The sequence below is a fragment of the Semicossyphus pulcher genome, unplaced genomic scaffold (genome assembly GCF_022749685.1).
Source record: "Semicossyphus pulcher isolate SPU_LCO1_2020_fin unplaced genomic scaffold, fSemPul1.0.p SCAF_21, whole genome shotgun sequence".
Taxonomy (NCBI): Eukaryota; Metazoa; Chordata; class Actinopteri; order Labriformes; family Labridae; genus Semicossyphus; species Semicossyphus pulcher.
The window spans coordinates 8,272,735-8,290,353 of record NW_027211695.1 but is presented as its reverse complement, the minus strand read 5'-3'; the positions used below and the strand labels follow the sequence as shown (position 1 = coordinate 8,290,353).

General features: G+C 43.3%; 1 protein-coding gene across 1 annotated transcript in view; it reads left to right on the top strand.

Moving 5' to 3' along the window:
• Positions 1-6,308: 6,308 nt before the first annotated feature.
• Positions 6,309-17,619, top strand: part of LOC138601134 (sodium/potassium/calcium exchanger 2-like) — a gene marked incomplete at its 5' end in the record, with an annotated part of 53,507 nt that continues 42,196 nt past the window's right edge. The window contains one exon of the mRNA XM_069672716.1: positions 6,309-7,136. Coding sequence (XP_069528817.1) covers positions 6,309-7,136 — 828 coding nt within the window. The remainder of the gene's footprint in view (positions 7,137-17,619) is intronic.

The following is a 17,619-nucleotide window of genomic DNA, read 5'->3' as shown; positions in this document are numbered from 1 at the left end:
GATTTTTACAAGGTAATTAAACATATTTTGAAGAAAAAACATACGACATAATTTATTATTTCAAGCAGAGCATTTTATAGCCTATGTCATGACTGGAGCTGGTCTTTAAGAATACATACAAATCAATACATGTCGATTTATTGACCCCAGCAGTAAAAGCAGGGTCTCACTTTCACACTTAGAGCTCATACCTAATTAGCTCCAGCACTTAGTGATCTGACCAGCCTGTGGATTATCAATTTGTTAATCTCTTTAGAGCTTTCCTATCTACCCCTGGTTTTTAGCTAAAATAGTTTCTCCTTCTTAATCTTTGAACAGTCTTGCTTTTGTCTATAATTAAGACCATTTGTCTTTTGGGAAACATTTACTCAGCCGTTTTAAGGGCCTCATTGATTCACACTTTACTACCTCAACATGGCATCTGTGACTGTTCCCATTTTGTGTTGCTGTTTTGTTTGATTTCATTTTCCTCAGGGGCAGGTGGTCTGTCCAAGCCTCTTTGTACAGACTTGTGGTGGTTGTGGTGGTGGTGGTGAGGTGGGGGTTGCTAATATGAGGCTTTCCACATCTAATCCAGAGCAAGTCTCTTATAAAAAGCTGATCCAGGGACTCTCTATTTTCAGTGCTTTCCTCCTGTACAGGACCAAACAGCTTTTGGCACAAGTTATTAATAAAAGTCACTTATAGAGCTAATTCAATACCCTGCTTCGGTCAATTGTTCCCCCCTCTTCACCGGAAAAACTTGCTTGGTTATCATCACCCTATCTACCCCCCACTGCCCCTGCCTCATTGCTGACAAATCCATACAACTATGTGGGACACAATGGCTCGGATTTAGCTGCCGGGCCGAAGCGAGGACGGGCCGGGTGGGGGGCAGGGCTGGCATGGAAATTTCTGTTGTTTTTGTCACAGCACAGATTTCAGACAAATCAAAACAACTGCCACCATCATCCCCCTCCCGCCCGCCAAACCCCCTTCCTCCCCACCATAACCCACATGACCTGTGACCAGTCATCACTTTTATGCTGGAAATGCAGCCAGATGAGGGGTGGTCCATGCGGTGGTGTGGTGCAGAGGCTGCGTTAGCGCCGGGTGTCATTGTTGAAAAAGAGCTGACGGCCTGGATGGGATCTCATTTGATAGGCAAAAATATTGACCGATCTAAGAGTGCACTTTGTGATGATGATGTGTAATGATCAGATACATGGGCTCTTACAGTTTCATGCATCATTTTTGACGCATGAATGTACTGTTGTGTTTTTTAACTGTATCAGAGCACTCTGAAGTCCAAGGCAAATCTCCCACTGGGACAATAAAAGTCCTATCTTCTCTTTGTTAAACAAATGGAGGCGCTAATGTGACACTATTCAGAATAAATGCTTGAGTCAATATCAAATTTCCAAGTGGCTCATCTATGCACCAAGTCAAAACATGCTAAATAAATTCCAACTTTGACTCATGTATCTTCATTGTTTTATATTGTTGACTAATCTGATGGATATTCTTGGAAAAATCAATGAATTGTTTGCTGTTCATAACATCAAAAACTGTACTGTTTCTCCTGATAACGGGATAATTTTCCGGCGAACTAGAAAACAAAACAACAGGCTGGTCACTGTGACATTATACAGACCAGGACATTCCATGCTGCCATTGCCGTCACCAGTGAGGTAAGTTAAGCCTGTTTCTATGTTTGTGTTGTGCCTTTGCAACTCTGGGGATACAATCTACGATCATCTGACGTGACAGTGTTGCTGTGTCGTTTTCTCATGATATATAAGTCGAGATCTCGAGAAAACCACCAGAAATGACTCGTCATCACGGGAAAAAGTAGTAAATAAAATGTATGGATGCATGTCTGCTAAGGGCTTCCATACATTTGAGAACCTCGAACCATCAAAGATTTGCGGTCAACCACAACTAACCTCTAACCCTTCAAATCTGAATCCTAGATTTCCCATAATGCAACTCAATAGTGTCAAATTAAACCCTTCTTGACTTCCTTAATCCCACCTCTCTCAAACCCTGCACCTCTAAATGCAGGCTCTCTGTTACGTCGAAAGCAGAGTTACGTCTTTATTTGAGCAGGGACAATGCACAAAGAACATTCACTTTATAAAACAAGGAAAGATGTATTGTACCGGTTTTAGCAAATCGCTATTTTCCACCTGTAGTCCCTGGGCAGGTCAGTAAAAATAATGAAATCGTAACAAGACAGACATTAAAAGAACAACAAAATACATTCCCCATCCCCCAAAGACACACATTTTGTGGAAAAAAAACTTTGTTTGGCAAGGATGCCCTGTCCCAATTAGCTCCAGTATAAAGCCCAGTACATTATGGATGTAGTAGAGTAATCAAACTTAATCACTTTGTAACTAATGAATAGTCCTCTGGGCTTTGGAGTGCGCCAGCCTTTCACTTAAAGCACTTGAGAGTGCATTTTTGTCAGAACTACAAATGACATTACACAATAGGTCAAGTGGTTAAAGGAATATTTGTGTGCTTGCTGTCAGTTACACAAAGGGATAAATACCACTGTCACATCTTACCAGTAAATATACGGCTACAGGCATCAGGCGGTTAGCTTAGCTTGTTGCACGCCAACCTCAAGACATCAATTACACATGAGGGAGTCACTGCCGCCAGCCTAGATGTTGTCTGGCACGTAAACGCTCATAAAAGCGTAATTTGATAATTTACCACTTTAGTTTTTGTACAGGTTGAAGCTAAACGTTTCTGTTGCTTACAGTCTTTTTGCTAGCTAGGCTATGCTAACACGCTGTGGGCATTAGCCTTCTAGTTAGCGGACAGATGTGAGGGTGCTTTTGATATTCTCAGTGGATTTTTTGTTAATAATGAAAGAGGGACATGGTATTCAAAGAGATTTTGTTTAATTATGCATCAGAGGGCATTTAGGAGATGCAGAATGCTAAAAACTTTCTACTCCACATGAACCACAACTGATAGTGGTTACGAAACATCAGGCTATTGATAATCTGAGGTAAATCAAGTTAATGCTGCTGTCCTTTGTGTTTCCTGTTAGGTAACAAGAGGCAGCTACAGTGGAGAGGAGATGAGAGCAGAGGAGAGGGGGCAATCAATGAGGTCACTGAATCATGATTTATTATACAGCACCAGGCCATTAGTGTCACACATACTTTGTCACACTATGTAGAGATTGCGTGTCTGCGTCTACCCAACTGGGTTCGGCCTGTGGACTAATGCTAAGTGGTTGGGAGGCCTTTTCTGACATGAGGGGGAAACATGGCGACCCGGGGGGGCTGCTGGCATGATGGTTATGTCAGATGAAAGCTTGGTATTGGTTGACATATTCAAACGAAGCAAAATGGCCGGAAAGCACGCTTGACCTTTTAATGTTTACTCCTCCATTTGAATTTCAAACCAAAAATGAACAATATACACATTAACTTTGGGAAATGTGCTTATCTGCTTTACTGCTGGGAGTCAGATAAGAAATACATTTCACATCCATTCAATGTGAAGCTGTTGCCAGCTGCTATTTAGCTTAGCTTAGCCTAGCATAAGGATGGCAAACAGGACTAAAACAGCCCTTCCAGCATCTCTTTAGCTCTGTTATCAAGCTATATATTGTTTGTTTAGTACTTTTAGTGTTTGTAGCCGACAGAATAAAGTTGTGGTAGACTCCAGGAAGTCACTACACCCAACCAAGAAACTGAATAAAACTGAAAGCCTACATTCAGTCAGCTTGAGAAGTGCTGAAGAATGTATTTCCTTTTGGTCAGAGCCAGTCTTGCATGTTTCCAGTCTGAAAGCTCCTGTGAGGAACTTTTGGCTTGTGTCAATTTTGGCGCCCCCTGTGGACAAAGCAAATACGTAAATACGTCATCCTGATTTCTTTTAACAGTCATATGTATCGCTCATTGTGAATCGTAGCAGTTGAAAACGTAAATGAAGGCGGAGTGCAGTCAATCGCTTCCTGTGACAGCTACCCCCCATCAGCAGTTTCAGACATTAAAAATAACTATATAGAAATAATCAATCGTATCGCTAATGGGCTGGTTTGCTTTTGTAGGTCATATAGAGTTATACAAATTAATTTCAGTCTGTTTCATAACAAACAAAAAACTCCTCCATAGGAGCTTTAAATAAGCTAACCAGCTGCTAGCTGCAGCTTCATCTTGAAAACACAGAGTGGAAGCCCATCAGTCCTCTCAGCTCTGGGCAAGTACGCTAATATTTCCCAACTTGTTCAGGATTCCTTTTCAAATGAAATACTCTTTCTGAAATGTAAAGATGCATATTTTTTTTTATCAATCAATGATGATGCAACTTGGGCTGCACATCACAGTGTCATCTGAGAAAGGGATGCATGTAACCTTGAAATGACCTAAGGCGTGCGCGAAAAACCAGCAACCTAGCTGAAGCTCATCCACCTGTTCCGTCATCAGGGGAATAAAAAAAAAAGAGTGGAAATACTGCCTTTGCTGTGTAACCACGGCAACTCCTCCCTCAAAATGCAACATCACCAAAGCCCCCACCGCGTGCACACAGCGGGGACGGATACGCTGTCTGCCTGTCTTACCTGGCTTTATTAATAAACCAACCATGCTCACGTGGTCAGCCCAGCCCCGCACATTATTCTGCTACATTAGCAAGGTATTTTCGACCTAGTGATTTTTCCCCCCTCCTCTCATCGGAGACGGGAGGGATGCTACTGCTGCTGCTGCTGCTGTGAGCGAGAGAGGTGAGCGCAGTTGGAAAAGCATCCCCCCCTCCAACCCACCACCACCCCTCCCACCAAAGCTCCTCCTCTGTCGTCGGAAAGCGGAGACCGGTCACATTTCGCTCAATGAGAGCAAGAGGGCACCGGGAGAGGATTTCCTAATTTCAACCTGCTGCTGTGCCGTGCGGCTGTTTTCTCGCCTCTGGGAAAGGTAAGACATGACACCGCGTGCGGGCTTCTCCACGCGTCACGCGCCTTCTCGCCAGGGAAACTAATGTTGGGGCTGTTTTGGTCGGAGATGATGGTTAGTCGATACAGCTGAAAGGGCGAAGGCTTTATTGAAGGGCAGACAGGGAGAAGAGTTGTCAGTGCAGCTGGATCCTCATACAAGCCGTTGCATGGCTGTGCATCATTGAAAAGTCAAACAGGACAGGATGTGTGGTGTGTTTTTTTAGCTGCTTCTACCTGAGCAGCAGCGTCACAGCGTTTACCATTTTCACTGACTGCAGCCAAGTGATGTCCGTAAACCGTCGGCCTCCTCATAACGTGAGATTTTCTCAGGTAAACGGCAGGTTAGCTGTTTTTGTCTGCGAGTTGTCACATTTCTTTAAAGAAAGCATCAGAACCGTGTGTGTGTGTAAGTTTCAGTCTGTTTGCTGCATCCTGCGTGTTCAATTGATCGTGAATGACTTGAAATTTGGCATTTCTGTGTTTCCAATCATTAAATACGCTTAATGCAGCTAGTGTAAGTTGACATAATGGCAATTGACTATTTTACAAAAAAAATTCACTTACATTTTTAAATTAAGATGATATAAATTCTTGTTTGTTTCCATAATATGCCGTGATATTTACCTCTCAGAGATTTCAATTCAAACTGCCGTGAGAGGATGAAAACACTGAGACTATGAGTTCATGTTTTAACTCCACATTTTAATTTTCTCCTTACATAGAGCTTTTTTTGGGCAGTGGGCAGGAGGAGATTAGTCCTGACTTGTAGCTGACTTTTCCACTGCAACAATGATTATTGTTAAATCCATCTGTTGTTTATTTTTTATCCACATAAAGAAAGGTCAAGGTTAGTCTGTTTGCAATGTTTTAAAGAGAGAAGCAGCATTTGAGAATCTGTTAGAATGAAATGTTTTGCATGCTAGATCAGAGCTGAGAAAGATTAACTTTCTGATGGTTATGTAATTGATTAATCAACTTAATTGTTTGGTTGTCTGTCACATTTAGGAGCGGGATCTTTTGTGCTCTGTATACAAACAGCCTTTTTAATTTAATGTCATTAATTTTCCATTGTAGAGTTAATTCTCTGACTTAATAATAATAATTTCTTCATTCTTTTGACATTGTCCAGCAGAGGCTAATATGAAGACATCCTTCGGCAAACCAGACCCTGGGAAGCACCTACAATCTCATCAACGCATTTACAACTGAGGACAACAGCATGCATTGTCTCCGGTAAAACCCGCTCCCCTCTCTCCCCTCTTCATACCAAGCCTTTGAGAGTGAGGACACGACGCGCTGCACAGACATGGCTTCGGATCAGCCCTGCATGGATTCACTAGAGCGAAGGAGGCCCGCGGTGGGCGCTGCCTGTAAGCGGCAGGCCTACTGGTGCCTGCGGAAAAAGCTGAGGCCCGTGCGAATCTTAGGGTTCGTCTTCAGCCTGGTGGCCCTAAGTGCCGTCTCCCTCAGTGCCTTGACCTGGAGCTCAGGGGGTCACAGCGAGGAGAGCCTCCAAGAGTCAGTTCCCCACAGGACTCTACTTTTCACCCAACCTCAGACGGACCCCAATGCGTCAGCCGACATGCCAATAGCCATGAAATCTACAGCAGATGGCAATGAGAGCCAAGGGGAGTACCCGAGAGACCTTTTCACCCTTGCCGAGAGGCGCCAAGGAGCGGTGGTGCTCCACATGTTCGGCATGATCTACATGTTCATCGCCTTAGCCATAGTGTGCGACGAGTTCTTCGTCCCAGCTCTCACAGTCATCACGGAGAAGCTAACCATCTCGGACGACGTGGCCGGTGCCACCTTCATGGCAGCGGGCGGGTCAGCCCCCGAGCTCTTCACCTCCATCATCGGCGTCTTCATCTCGCACAGCAACGTGGGCATCGGGACCATCGTGGGCTCGGCCGTCTTCAACATCCTCTTCGTGATCGGGATGTGCGCCATCTTCTCCAAGGAGATCCTCAACCTGACGTGGTGGCCGCTCTTCCGCGACGTCTCCTTCTACATCCTGGATCTGATCCTGCTCATCGTCTTCTTCCTGGATAACTTCATCTCGGTGTGGGAAAGTATGACCCTGCTGTCGGGCTACGCCGCCTACGTGATCTTCATGAAGTTCAACAGCAACATGGAGGGCTTCGTCAAAAGTTGCATGAGCAAGAACCAAGTGGTAGAAGTAGAAGTGCAGCCCAAGGTGAGTTGGGTTCTTGATCCGTATTATTTGTCTCCAACTTCCCTTTACAAGCATTTCTTCTTATTACACATGATGTCAGTCTATGAGTAAGTAATGAGTTTTAGCATTTTAGCTGATAGAAACAACCTTCAGTGTCTCCTCTGGCTTTGCAACACACTCATCCGCTTTCACATCACATGAAGTCAGGCTTACTTTGACTTTGTTTTCAGACTGAGCTAAAAATAAAACCATGCTGTCAGTGGAGACATGGTTTTAATCCAGTGCATCTTTTCTTTGTTCTCATTAACCATTTCCAAACGGGACCAACGTCCCACAGGCCAAACATACATGTCTTCAGACGAGCTCACATCATACGTGTTCAATTTAAACACATGAAACTCAATGGGGGTTAAGTATGGAGTTCTTCCCACTCTGCCCATTGTGAGTTCATGTGGCTCAAGAGATGCTGCACACTGCTGGCTCTACAGTACTCCACTGTGGGATTAATAAAACAGAGTCAAATGTGTAATTCTGGGTTAAGCTCTACAAATTGTGTCCCGGTCTGACAAACAAATCCCTCTGAAAATCTCAGGAGCTATTTTTACCCCCCAGTTAAAGATCTCCTTTAAAATGCTGTATTGTTTAAACGTGTAAACCACATGCAGCAGGATGAGGTCAGGGTGCTTACGGTTTGCTTTGCATGCTTTTTCTCAGAAGAGGTTCATCATGTGCAGTCGTTCAGTGCAGTGTTTAAAGTTATAATCTTGAAGATCTCAGTTTCGTTCTCTTTGGCGGCACCTGTGGCGATAAGCGGTAATTGCGGGAGCACACTTCATAGATATCCAGACAGTCTCGCATGTGTGACGTCCACGGTTGGCTCCGGTTGTAACTCTAGATTTTCCTCGCTGACGGTCGCTTTCCTTTTTATACTGTTTGCTTCATCTGAGCGTCGAAATTTGTTTCTTTTTCTTTGGATTTTCATTTATTTTTAAAGTTGTATCTGTAGTCATCGATATTTTCTCTGTTTGTTCAGCCATAGTAGATTACTGTTTACTCGCAACACTTTCCCACTGGTTTAAAAACCTGCTAACACACAGCTTTTTTGCTTAGTGGGAAAGGTTACGATCAGCATTTAGACCTGGGTAATTATCTCCTCGGGCTCCTATCGGCAACGATGGAAACACAAAACCTGGGTCGACGTCCCGGTGCTGCCGCCCGTCTCCGTCCAAGCAGCGCTGGTACATCGTTCCAAATTTGTCGGAACTGAGTTTGATAAATAGACTAAATGAGAAATCGATACAATAAAGACCTAACCACTGTAAGATCTTCACTGTTTACTATTCCTGTGTCCGGCGCGGTTTTTAACGTCAGACGGCGATGCAGCAGAAAAGACCGAAAGGAGTATACTTCACTGGCAATGGTAAAAAAGTCAATCGGCATTTATTAGCGGGTCTTCCCGGGTCTGAAAACCTGCGCTAATTTTGGTGGGAGAGGAGTATTACAGAGACCGGAAAAGCAGCCACTTTACATTGCATTAGCTCCGCCAACCAACCACTAACTTGGCGCCGCTTGTGATTTTTTCCACAGACAGCCAGTCTGTAATACAGCAACTGCAAAATCTTTCATCAGTGGGCCATAGGCTCAATCACCATTGTGTTACCTCATTTGGAGATAGACAGTGGCTTAACAGACATTTATTAAAATGAAAATCTTCAAGATTATCACTTTAACTCATTTAATAGTATAATGAGCGAACACACATCAGTCGAAACCAGTTAAAATCACTGTGTTGCTTCAAATAACATCCCTCCCCCTCAATGACACTTGAGGGCAAAAGACGCTGCAGTGCAATTTGATACTGGTGTAGAGATTATCCGGACGGATTTAGATTTCTTTGAAACATGAAATGGAAATGAAATTTTTAAGAGTTGCATTGTAAAGCTTTAATTAAATAGGGATTTATTCTGAGGACATAAAGGATATTTAAACTGCAGGTTGGGGGGAAAACTACTGAGGAGGCCAAATTTAATATGCAGCGTGTTGAACCAAAATGTTCAAATAACAGCCTCTTTTTTGAAAACAAATTCAATACTTTGTATCCTGTAGGTTTAATGTTACTATACTTATTTTAGTTTGGGCGTAAATGTAAGCAAAGGCAGGACAGAGGTGGACAGGCTGAGTGCCAGGGAAGACTCAGGTGACCTTGAGCTGCAATGCATTCTGGGTCCTTTGGCTTAAAGAACCGTGTGTGTTGGTGTGTGTGTGTTGAAAATGCAACTTTTGAAGGAGAAACGGATGAGACAGATGAGTAATCAAACCCCGTTATCACGTCTTATCTCCTGCTAGGCTAACAGCAGATTTAGCTCCTCTCAGCGCTCTGCTCTGACAAAACTTCAAACACATGGAAAAAGTGTCGCGTGGGTCTGCAGGGTTAATCGAACTAGAAAGGCACAAATATTATTAGAACGTAATCATCTAAACACCATTTTTTAATCAAGCTTGGACACTTTGGGGACATGCGTATTTCAAGACACAAGCGTTATTTTGAGATTTAATTGGCAATTTAGCAGGCCTGTGTGCGCGCGCGTGCATGTGTAAATCATACATGAGTAATGGAGAGCAAAATGGCAGGGCAAGGCTGAGTGAGTTAACTCGTAACTCCTGCGAAATATGATCGAAGGTCTGTTTTTCTATTTTTAGCTGACATTCACTTCGATGAACCGGGAGCTTTTTTTTAATCACTGTCATGACTGAGCTCCAAGGTGTCTTTATCCTCCATACGTCCCCCGCTCAGGTACGGAGTATTGCACTGTAACGACAACAGCGTGTGCCCTTGAACTGCACACTTGATTAAAATGGGCTTCCCTGAGATTATTTCATGCATTATGATATTAGAAGGTCCCTGTTGTGCGTTACATTGGAGCACAGACAGCAGGGGAAAAGAAGCGGCGTTGAAGTGTCACACTAAAGATAAGAGTGTGTAGGTTGCTTGGCAGGCGTCCATTAGCAATGCATGCTATAAATACCATGTAAAATTCGATTCTGAGAGCAACACGGGCAGCAGTGTGATGTTCTGCTTTTAGAAGACACCAGTCAATTCTGCACTGTCTGCGACCGCTGCCTTTTATCTCCTTACATAACGGCTTGTACCGCCTTTTCCTTTTTTTATCGACACCAAAAGTTTCTTTTGTGTAACTTGTTTATTCTGCCTCTGGGAACGTAAAAATAGACGTCTTTGTTTCTCTTATTTTCTCTAAAATAATGCCTTCGCTTCCAGGAAGAGAGTTTAATAGAGAATCAGAGTTTCCATCATCTGACAGATCAGAGGTGTCACACTTTTTCTTTTAGCCCAGGGATGAGGTGTGCCATTATCAATACGACACAAACAGAACTGTCACATCTCAGCGTGGATGTAAAGCCTATTTAAAGCCTTTGTTTTAAAGCTGTTCAATGGTCAGGCGCCTCAAATGTAATCTGCAATAATCTCTCAATCCAGTTAACACAACCATAAACGCTCCATAATGCTTTGCACTTAGACTCACAGCACATCAGGATGGTAAAGCTCTTTGCTTTTAGACAGTTCAATATCTCTTATAGTTTGGAGAGTAATGGCACGTAGATTGTTGTACAATGTTCTTGTAAATCTTCCAAATCTTATTCAAATCAATTTTAACGGCTTGATGCCAACTTGACACCACCATGGCGAAACTCAGCTCCCCAAAGACAATGAAATCTGCCTTCACCATTTAAAAAAACGAAAAATACAAATTATACTTAAACCTGCTTTAAATGTTTTTTTAGCCACTTGGGGACACCAGAAACAAACTGCAAACACAAAACTGATATATTATGGGGTGCTGGTTTAGCTCAGTTGGTCGGGCAGGCGCCCCATACACAGAGGCTGCAGGCTCGACTCCTGCCCTCTGCCCTTTGCTGCATGTCATCCCCCACTCTCTTCTCCGCATATTTCTTGTTTCTCTTTCTAATAAAGGAAAAAATGGCCATTGTGTCGCCTCATTTGGCCGTTCATAAGCTGATGATACGAACTTACCTATCTTACCCACGTTGCCGCCGGACCACAATCATCATACTTGCTGAAAGGATCCATGGCTAAAACTGGAGTATCAAAATGGATAGCTGGTTAGCATAAGGAAGAGTTTTAAGGAAAGACACAGATGATGAATCGTCAAGTGATGATACCGTGATTTAATTACTTATTCGTTAATTAGCCTATCGCACACAGCCCCTCACTTTTAGACTGTGATTTCTGTGTGGTGATGATGGACAGCTCCTGTTATAAGAGTGCTCTGAGAGCGCATTATGTGGCCTCTGCATTGTTTATGGTCAGATGTGGGCTGCAAACATTTTTGAGATTTTCAAGTGGGCCATGAGTCGGAAAAGGTTGGGAGCAGCTGATCAAGAGAACTTGTCAGCAATTGTTGCTTATGTACACACCGAGCAGACGTGGCTAACTTTAAAACTCTAGTATGGCTCGTTCCGCAGGTAGCATACAGTTGGTCTTGATGAAGACACCATGAGCACGGTGAATCAGACAGTTTTGGGCCACAAAAACAGACAGTCTGTAAGAAGCTGAAACTAATGAAAGAGTTAAAGAGCAGCTCCAGTCATGTTTTAGGACGTATAAAATGCTCTGCTTGAAATAATGAATTGTGTCTGATTTGTTTTTTTTCTACAAAATACGTTGAATTACCTTGTAAAAATCCTCCCAAGGCATCTCCTCCTTCTCCCTCATTAACAATTCCTGAATCGGCATAGGCCCCGCCCACTATGCACATTTCCAACCGCCCCCTCCGTCGTGAAAACGAAACACATCTTTGCCATCGTTTAGTGGCAACTTGTTGAAACTTAGCTAGCTTAAAATGTAGTAATTAGTAGTAGTAACGTTAACGTTCGTCATCAGCAGTGATGGTTGCAGCCGGCTCCTTATGTTTGTGACGTCACAGACCTGCCAATCTGAAAACGTCTTGTTCAGCCTGACCTTGGTACACTGCAGTTTAAAAGCAGACAGGCCCAGCTGTGGACATGACTGCTCATGTTGTAGCTCATGAAAAACACCACATGGAGATGTTTACAAGGTTAAACACTTGTAATTTGTTCATCTTTGACTAAAACAGATGTACCTGTCTTTCTAACTGGACTTCATCTGTTCGCCCAAAAATTGTGAATGCATGATCGGGTATCCAGGAGCTCCATCTGATGAAATCTTGAAAGCAAATCTCTTGTGCAGCCCTGGTTGGAAGGATGTATTAACCTATTAGTTCTGTGCTGATTGTTGCCTAACACTTTTATTTACCTGCTTAGCTGCTGCTTAGTCTCACAGCGAGGGCTGCCTCTGCTGCTGAAAGACATGACTGTACAGAAAGCTTAATGTGTCTCTGGCTCATGGTGATGGTTTAATTCATTTATTTAAATCCACTTAAACCTTAAAATGAGGTAGTTTAGAGGAATTAAAATCATTTAAAACGACTGATTTTACACTGAAGATAACAGGCATACATAAGACTGCCAGCTGTCTATGAAATATATTGTCAAGGGGAAGATTTGGTTGCGATTGTTTGAGAAGATGATCTGCTTTTGTTGCGTTTGCAGGGCATGTAGCGCTCTGCTGTCATCCTGCCACATCTGTCGAGTCAGTCCTCCTCAGCCAATCGTTGACACACATCTCCGCCCTGTGAGCGACAGGGGTTCAGAGGCCAAACATGGCTTCATTTTACTGAGTTGCTGTTTCTTAATTGTTGCACGTTCTCTGGCAGCTAAGCTTCTTAGTCTGGTGGAGCAGTTTTATCGGGACAGAGGCGACTCGGGCCTCCGCACAAAGGTCTGATTGCTGAACCATAGGTCAAACTGTGTGTGCAGAGGGAGCGGAGGAGGTCACGGATGGGTCTTTCCTGATCATCTGAACACATCCGGCACCCACACAGTCAGTATATCCTTACTATACTAGATAGAGAAACAGTTAGAGGAGATAGAGGCTGTTTGAAGATCATAGCAGCGCAAGATGGAGGATGAATATCACGTCAGCCATTTCTCACTGGAAAGCATCAGGTGTGTGTGTGCTTGAGTAGGCTTTGCATGCTGATTGTGTCCTACTGAAGCAATCATTGGACTCCTTCCCCTTTCTTTGCTTTTTGTGTGGGGAAAAGAACCCAGTACGCCAAGCCAATCAATGCTCACATCTCAATAGTGACAACAGAAAAGTAGCATTTTTATTTTCCAATCCAAAGCACTTTTTCTCCTCAATAGTGTTTGTATTTTACCCTTTCATTTTAAGCTTGACATGGCATGAAGTCAGACTGACGCTTGCTCTGTCTGTACACAGCATTAGTAGTGTCTTTCCCCCCCCTGCCCCCTCCTCAGGACCACCTCACCAGGCCGACCCCGGCTTATCTTGTTATCTTGTGGCCTCTCTCATTGTTTGGCCTGATGGAGCGACTGGCTGCGTTTGAAAATACTGGCTCAGGCAGATCAGATTAGCCAGCACTTTGTGCTCTATGGTTTTATGAAAGACAGCGGCGTGACGAGCCCCTCTGACCACTTGTTACGATCATGGTGACACATCGGAAGTCAGAGTCTGTCAGTGATGATAAAATGGTCAGAGGAAGAGCCTGGACACATCAGAAACACATCCCAAACATCGGAACATCTATACATACCAGTTAGCATCTAAAAAGTCAGAAATCAGTTTAAATCAAAATTGCAAAAGCAATATTGTTGTTCCACTTTCTGTAATTTGTCTTGATCTTGTTTAAAGGTATAATAAGTAGGATTTTTCTTTGCATTTTGTCAACAACACATTCAAACTGGGCCCCTCCTCCTGGGCTCTTCGTCAGTTGCTAATTTGAACCACTCCCACACTCACCTTTACGCTGTGATTGGCTCAGGGAACCACAACAGCGCCCCTCCTGAAACGTCCCGTGCAAAGCAAAACAACAGAATAGATGCAGAGGGAAGGGTCTCACAAGGGTCTGCACACACACTCACCAACACACATGTACAGAGGCCCATAAGTGATGATAATATTATATTATATTATAAAAGTCAATATTTTATTTTTCTAGGAAAACATAGCATTTCTAGCATCAACCACAGGCCCAGTATGGATGGCAGCGGCGGAGGCGGCTAATTATTGCGGGTTGCAGGAATGTTGTCTATTTTTGTCTGCGGGAGTTTAGCATTGATGGTTTACAATCTATTTGTGCCAGTGATGTGTCAAAGGTCTGCAGTGGGAGCTAAGCTTCCTAATGATATGGCACTAGCCAAAGCTATGTAGTCATAAATTAGCATTGTATCAAATGCCATGATTTAGACTGTATAAAAGGATGGATGACATGACAGCTCCCTAAAAGCCCGCCTCCTCCATGTTAATAGATGTGACATGAGTCAAACTATAAAATCAAAATACACGTCAAATACATTTTTCTTTAACATGGTTTCTGTCATTATAGTTAGTTCTTATCATGCTGACGTACGTCCAAGTGTTCATTTTTCTGACAACTTTATTTTGAATTAGTTATTTTATGTTCCAAAAAGGATGATTGACAGCTCTGTTGACCAATACGGCTCCTGCAGCCGATCTGTTCAGGATTAGCAGAGTAGAGGAGGAACGTTGGGAGGAAACATAACTAATGCAATCACTACAGTCATTGAAGTTTCCATATCTGTGAACATCTCAAAGAAGCTGTTCTGCTGTTAAATACGCCAACGTGCAGGATCCTTTCTGTTTTTTCGGTAAGTTAAGTGTGTGTTTTGGTTAGAGGAAGTGGCTACGGCAGCCCCACACGCCGATCTCTACTGCGCAGCTCTGGCTCCAGATGACGTCACCATCGCGTCGTCCATCTTTATATACAGTCATTGCATTGTATTCATAGCTTTGAGAACAAAAAGGGACGTCTCAGCTTATGTTGCGTGTATGCTACCTGCTAACTATGATATGGATAGCAAAGCATTTTGTACACATTTCATTGTCACTGAATGGTTATTTTACGATTCAAGGGCTCTTGCTTCCTCTTCTAAATTTGGTCCAAACACACTGTTTAGGGCTGTTACACTGATGGTTACATGCGCCATTCCTGTGGAGCTAAACCAGGCACATGTCAATCAAAATGGGATCGGCCACGCCTCCAAAGTCTTGAGAAAACGTCCGAAAAATGTTATAATGCAATATTTCAAATCATTTCATATCAAATATTCAGAGGCTTTAAACCCACATGAGGGTGTTCTCAGTTTCAGATGGAGCACAGAAATGATTCATAAGTAAGACATTCAGCAAAGTCTATATATCCGTATGTAAATGAATCAAGCTTGCAGACTGGAGTGGAGGTAAGAAGCCTGCTGTCGTCATTGTCAGATAAGCCAGCGAGTATCGAGGCAGATGTTGGTTCTGTGGAGCTGCAAGGTGCGACCTCGGATGTATTAGCAAGCTAAAAATAGCGTCACAGAGGCGAGATCTTCCATCAGGATGCGCTTCAAAGATCACTTACAAGGCTGGTTCTGTGCAGGGAGCAGTCTGCTCGCGTTTCCTCTCTCTGAATCTGGACATGCGGTCACCAGTGCTGTCGCTGCACACTCCTCTATATACTCGCAGATAAAACCCCGGTGTTCCACCCACGCTGCTCGTCTTTTATTTTTACCCTCTCCAATTCCAGTAAACTCCCACATCATCCACTATAACACCAGCCTGCGCCGCCTCTCCCCGTCACTAGCTGCTTATTTTAGACGTACGTGACGTGTTCGTGGGATTATCTCCCATTATGACGGATGTCAACCTAATTTTCAGCAAAATCCAAATGTGCACTGCTGAACTCCTCCCAGATTATAAACTGCATCTGTTATAGATTGCTTCTTGTGGCTTGAAAGGATTTTGCTGCAATAAGAGGAGTTGTCAAGCTAATTTCGAGGAAAATCATGAAATACTCCTTTTTAATTACAGTAAAAGTATGGCTGGTACAATCTCCAGTAACCTAACCTCCCTCTTACTGCAGGCATGTACAGATTGTAAGGATCTTTTTTTGCATGCCCTTGTCCTTTAGCTGTGCTATGAAAGCAGAGAGAGCTGTCATGTTTTTATCCTTTTAAAGCACAGTTGTAAAAGTGACCTTGGTTTAAATTGAATGAAAAGTAGGTAGAAGTCAGTCATGCTCGTGTGTGATTTATGGTAACTGAGGGGTATGTAGAAATGACAAAATAAAAGCCCTTTAAAGTAGAGGGAAAAATAGCTGCAAAGAAACCCGCTAAGAAGCTAAGCTATTTTTGTTTACACGTTTGTTTGTGGAGTTTGCATATGGACACCTGTGCAAAGACAAACCGCATATACCGTCTCACAGAGAGAGACAGAATGGCTCGGGCTCAGCCGGAGACAGCAGAGCCAATCATTTAAAAATAGAAAGCCTGCGACTTTGATCTCACCATGACGATGAGGAGTCCAAGTTTTATCATCTGTTCCAGCTGTGGCTCTTTGTCTAAGGAGGGGGGAGGGGCGGGAGAGCTACTGTATAGAAGGTAATTAGGTATTGTAGGTTTGGCTTTGTGTCTGGGCTGTACGACCACTCAGTAGAGATAAAGGAAGTGTTCAGAATGAAGTAACGGGCCAATCAAAGCACTGTGAGCTCTTCAGGAAGGAGTTACTTCTTTCACCGTCTCTCTCCTGTTGTCTGCGATTACTCCGCGAGCGGTCGTGCGCTTTGCCGTCGTTCCACTTCCATTCAGTGGTAATAATCGTGCAAGCGAAGTTCTCATTTGCATCGCAGGTGCTGATGGCGGCTTTTTATGTCGTCCTCAATTGGTAATTGTGCTATTTGGCGTCCCCCTCTGTTCTTATCAGAGCAGGCGCTGGCTCTTCACTGCCTCCTCAGAGTTGTTGATGGTTTGAAGGTCACCCCGCCACTTATAGCAGCGTCTGTGCTATTATTAACAGCACAATGAATGTGCTTTAAAAATAGTAAAACAATGAAGCTGATTATTTTTGCCATGGAAAAAGGCTGTTTTACATGCAGAGTGGAGCCACTGGAACTTTGTGTTGTGTAAACATCTCTTAAGCTCACAAAGAGATGTGTACTTGCCCTCTGAAGCCGATGGCTCCCCAGTTAATATGTTCATCTTTTCTTTTTCAGTTGTTAATGGGTGCAAACTGAATTTCTTTTAGGTTTCAGCTGTTTCTCAGGCATGTTTAGAAACATTTAGCAGTGAATTGTGAAGTTGTAATCTCAAAGATCTTACTTTGTTCTCTTTGGCGGCACCTATGGCGATAAACGGTAATTGCAGGAGCACACTCCTCAGATATCCAGACAGTGTTGAATGTGTGACGTCCAAGGTTGGCTTTGGTTGTAAATCTGATTTTCCTCGCTGACGGTCGCTTTCCTTTTAAGACTGTTTGCCTTCATATGAGCGTCAAATTTTTTTCTTTTTCTTTGGATTTCTCTTATTTTTGAAGTTGTAACTGTATTCATCGATCTTTTCTTTGTTTGTTCAGCCAATAGTAGATTAC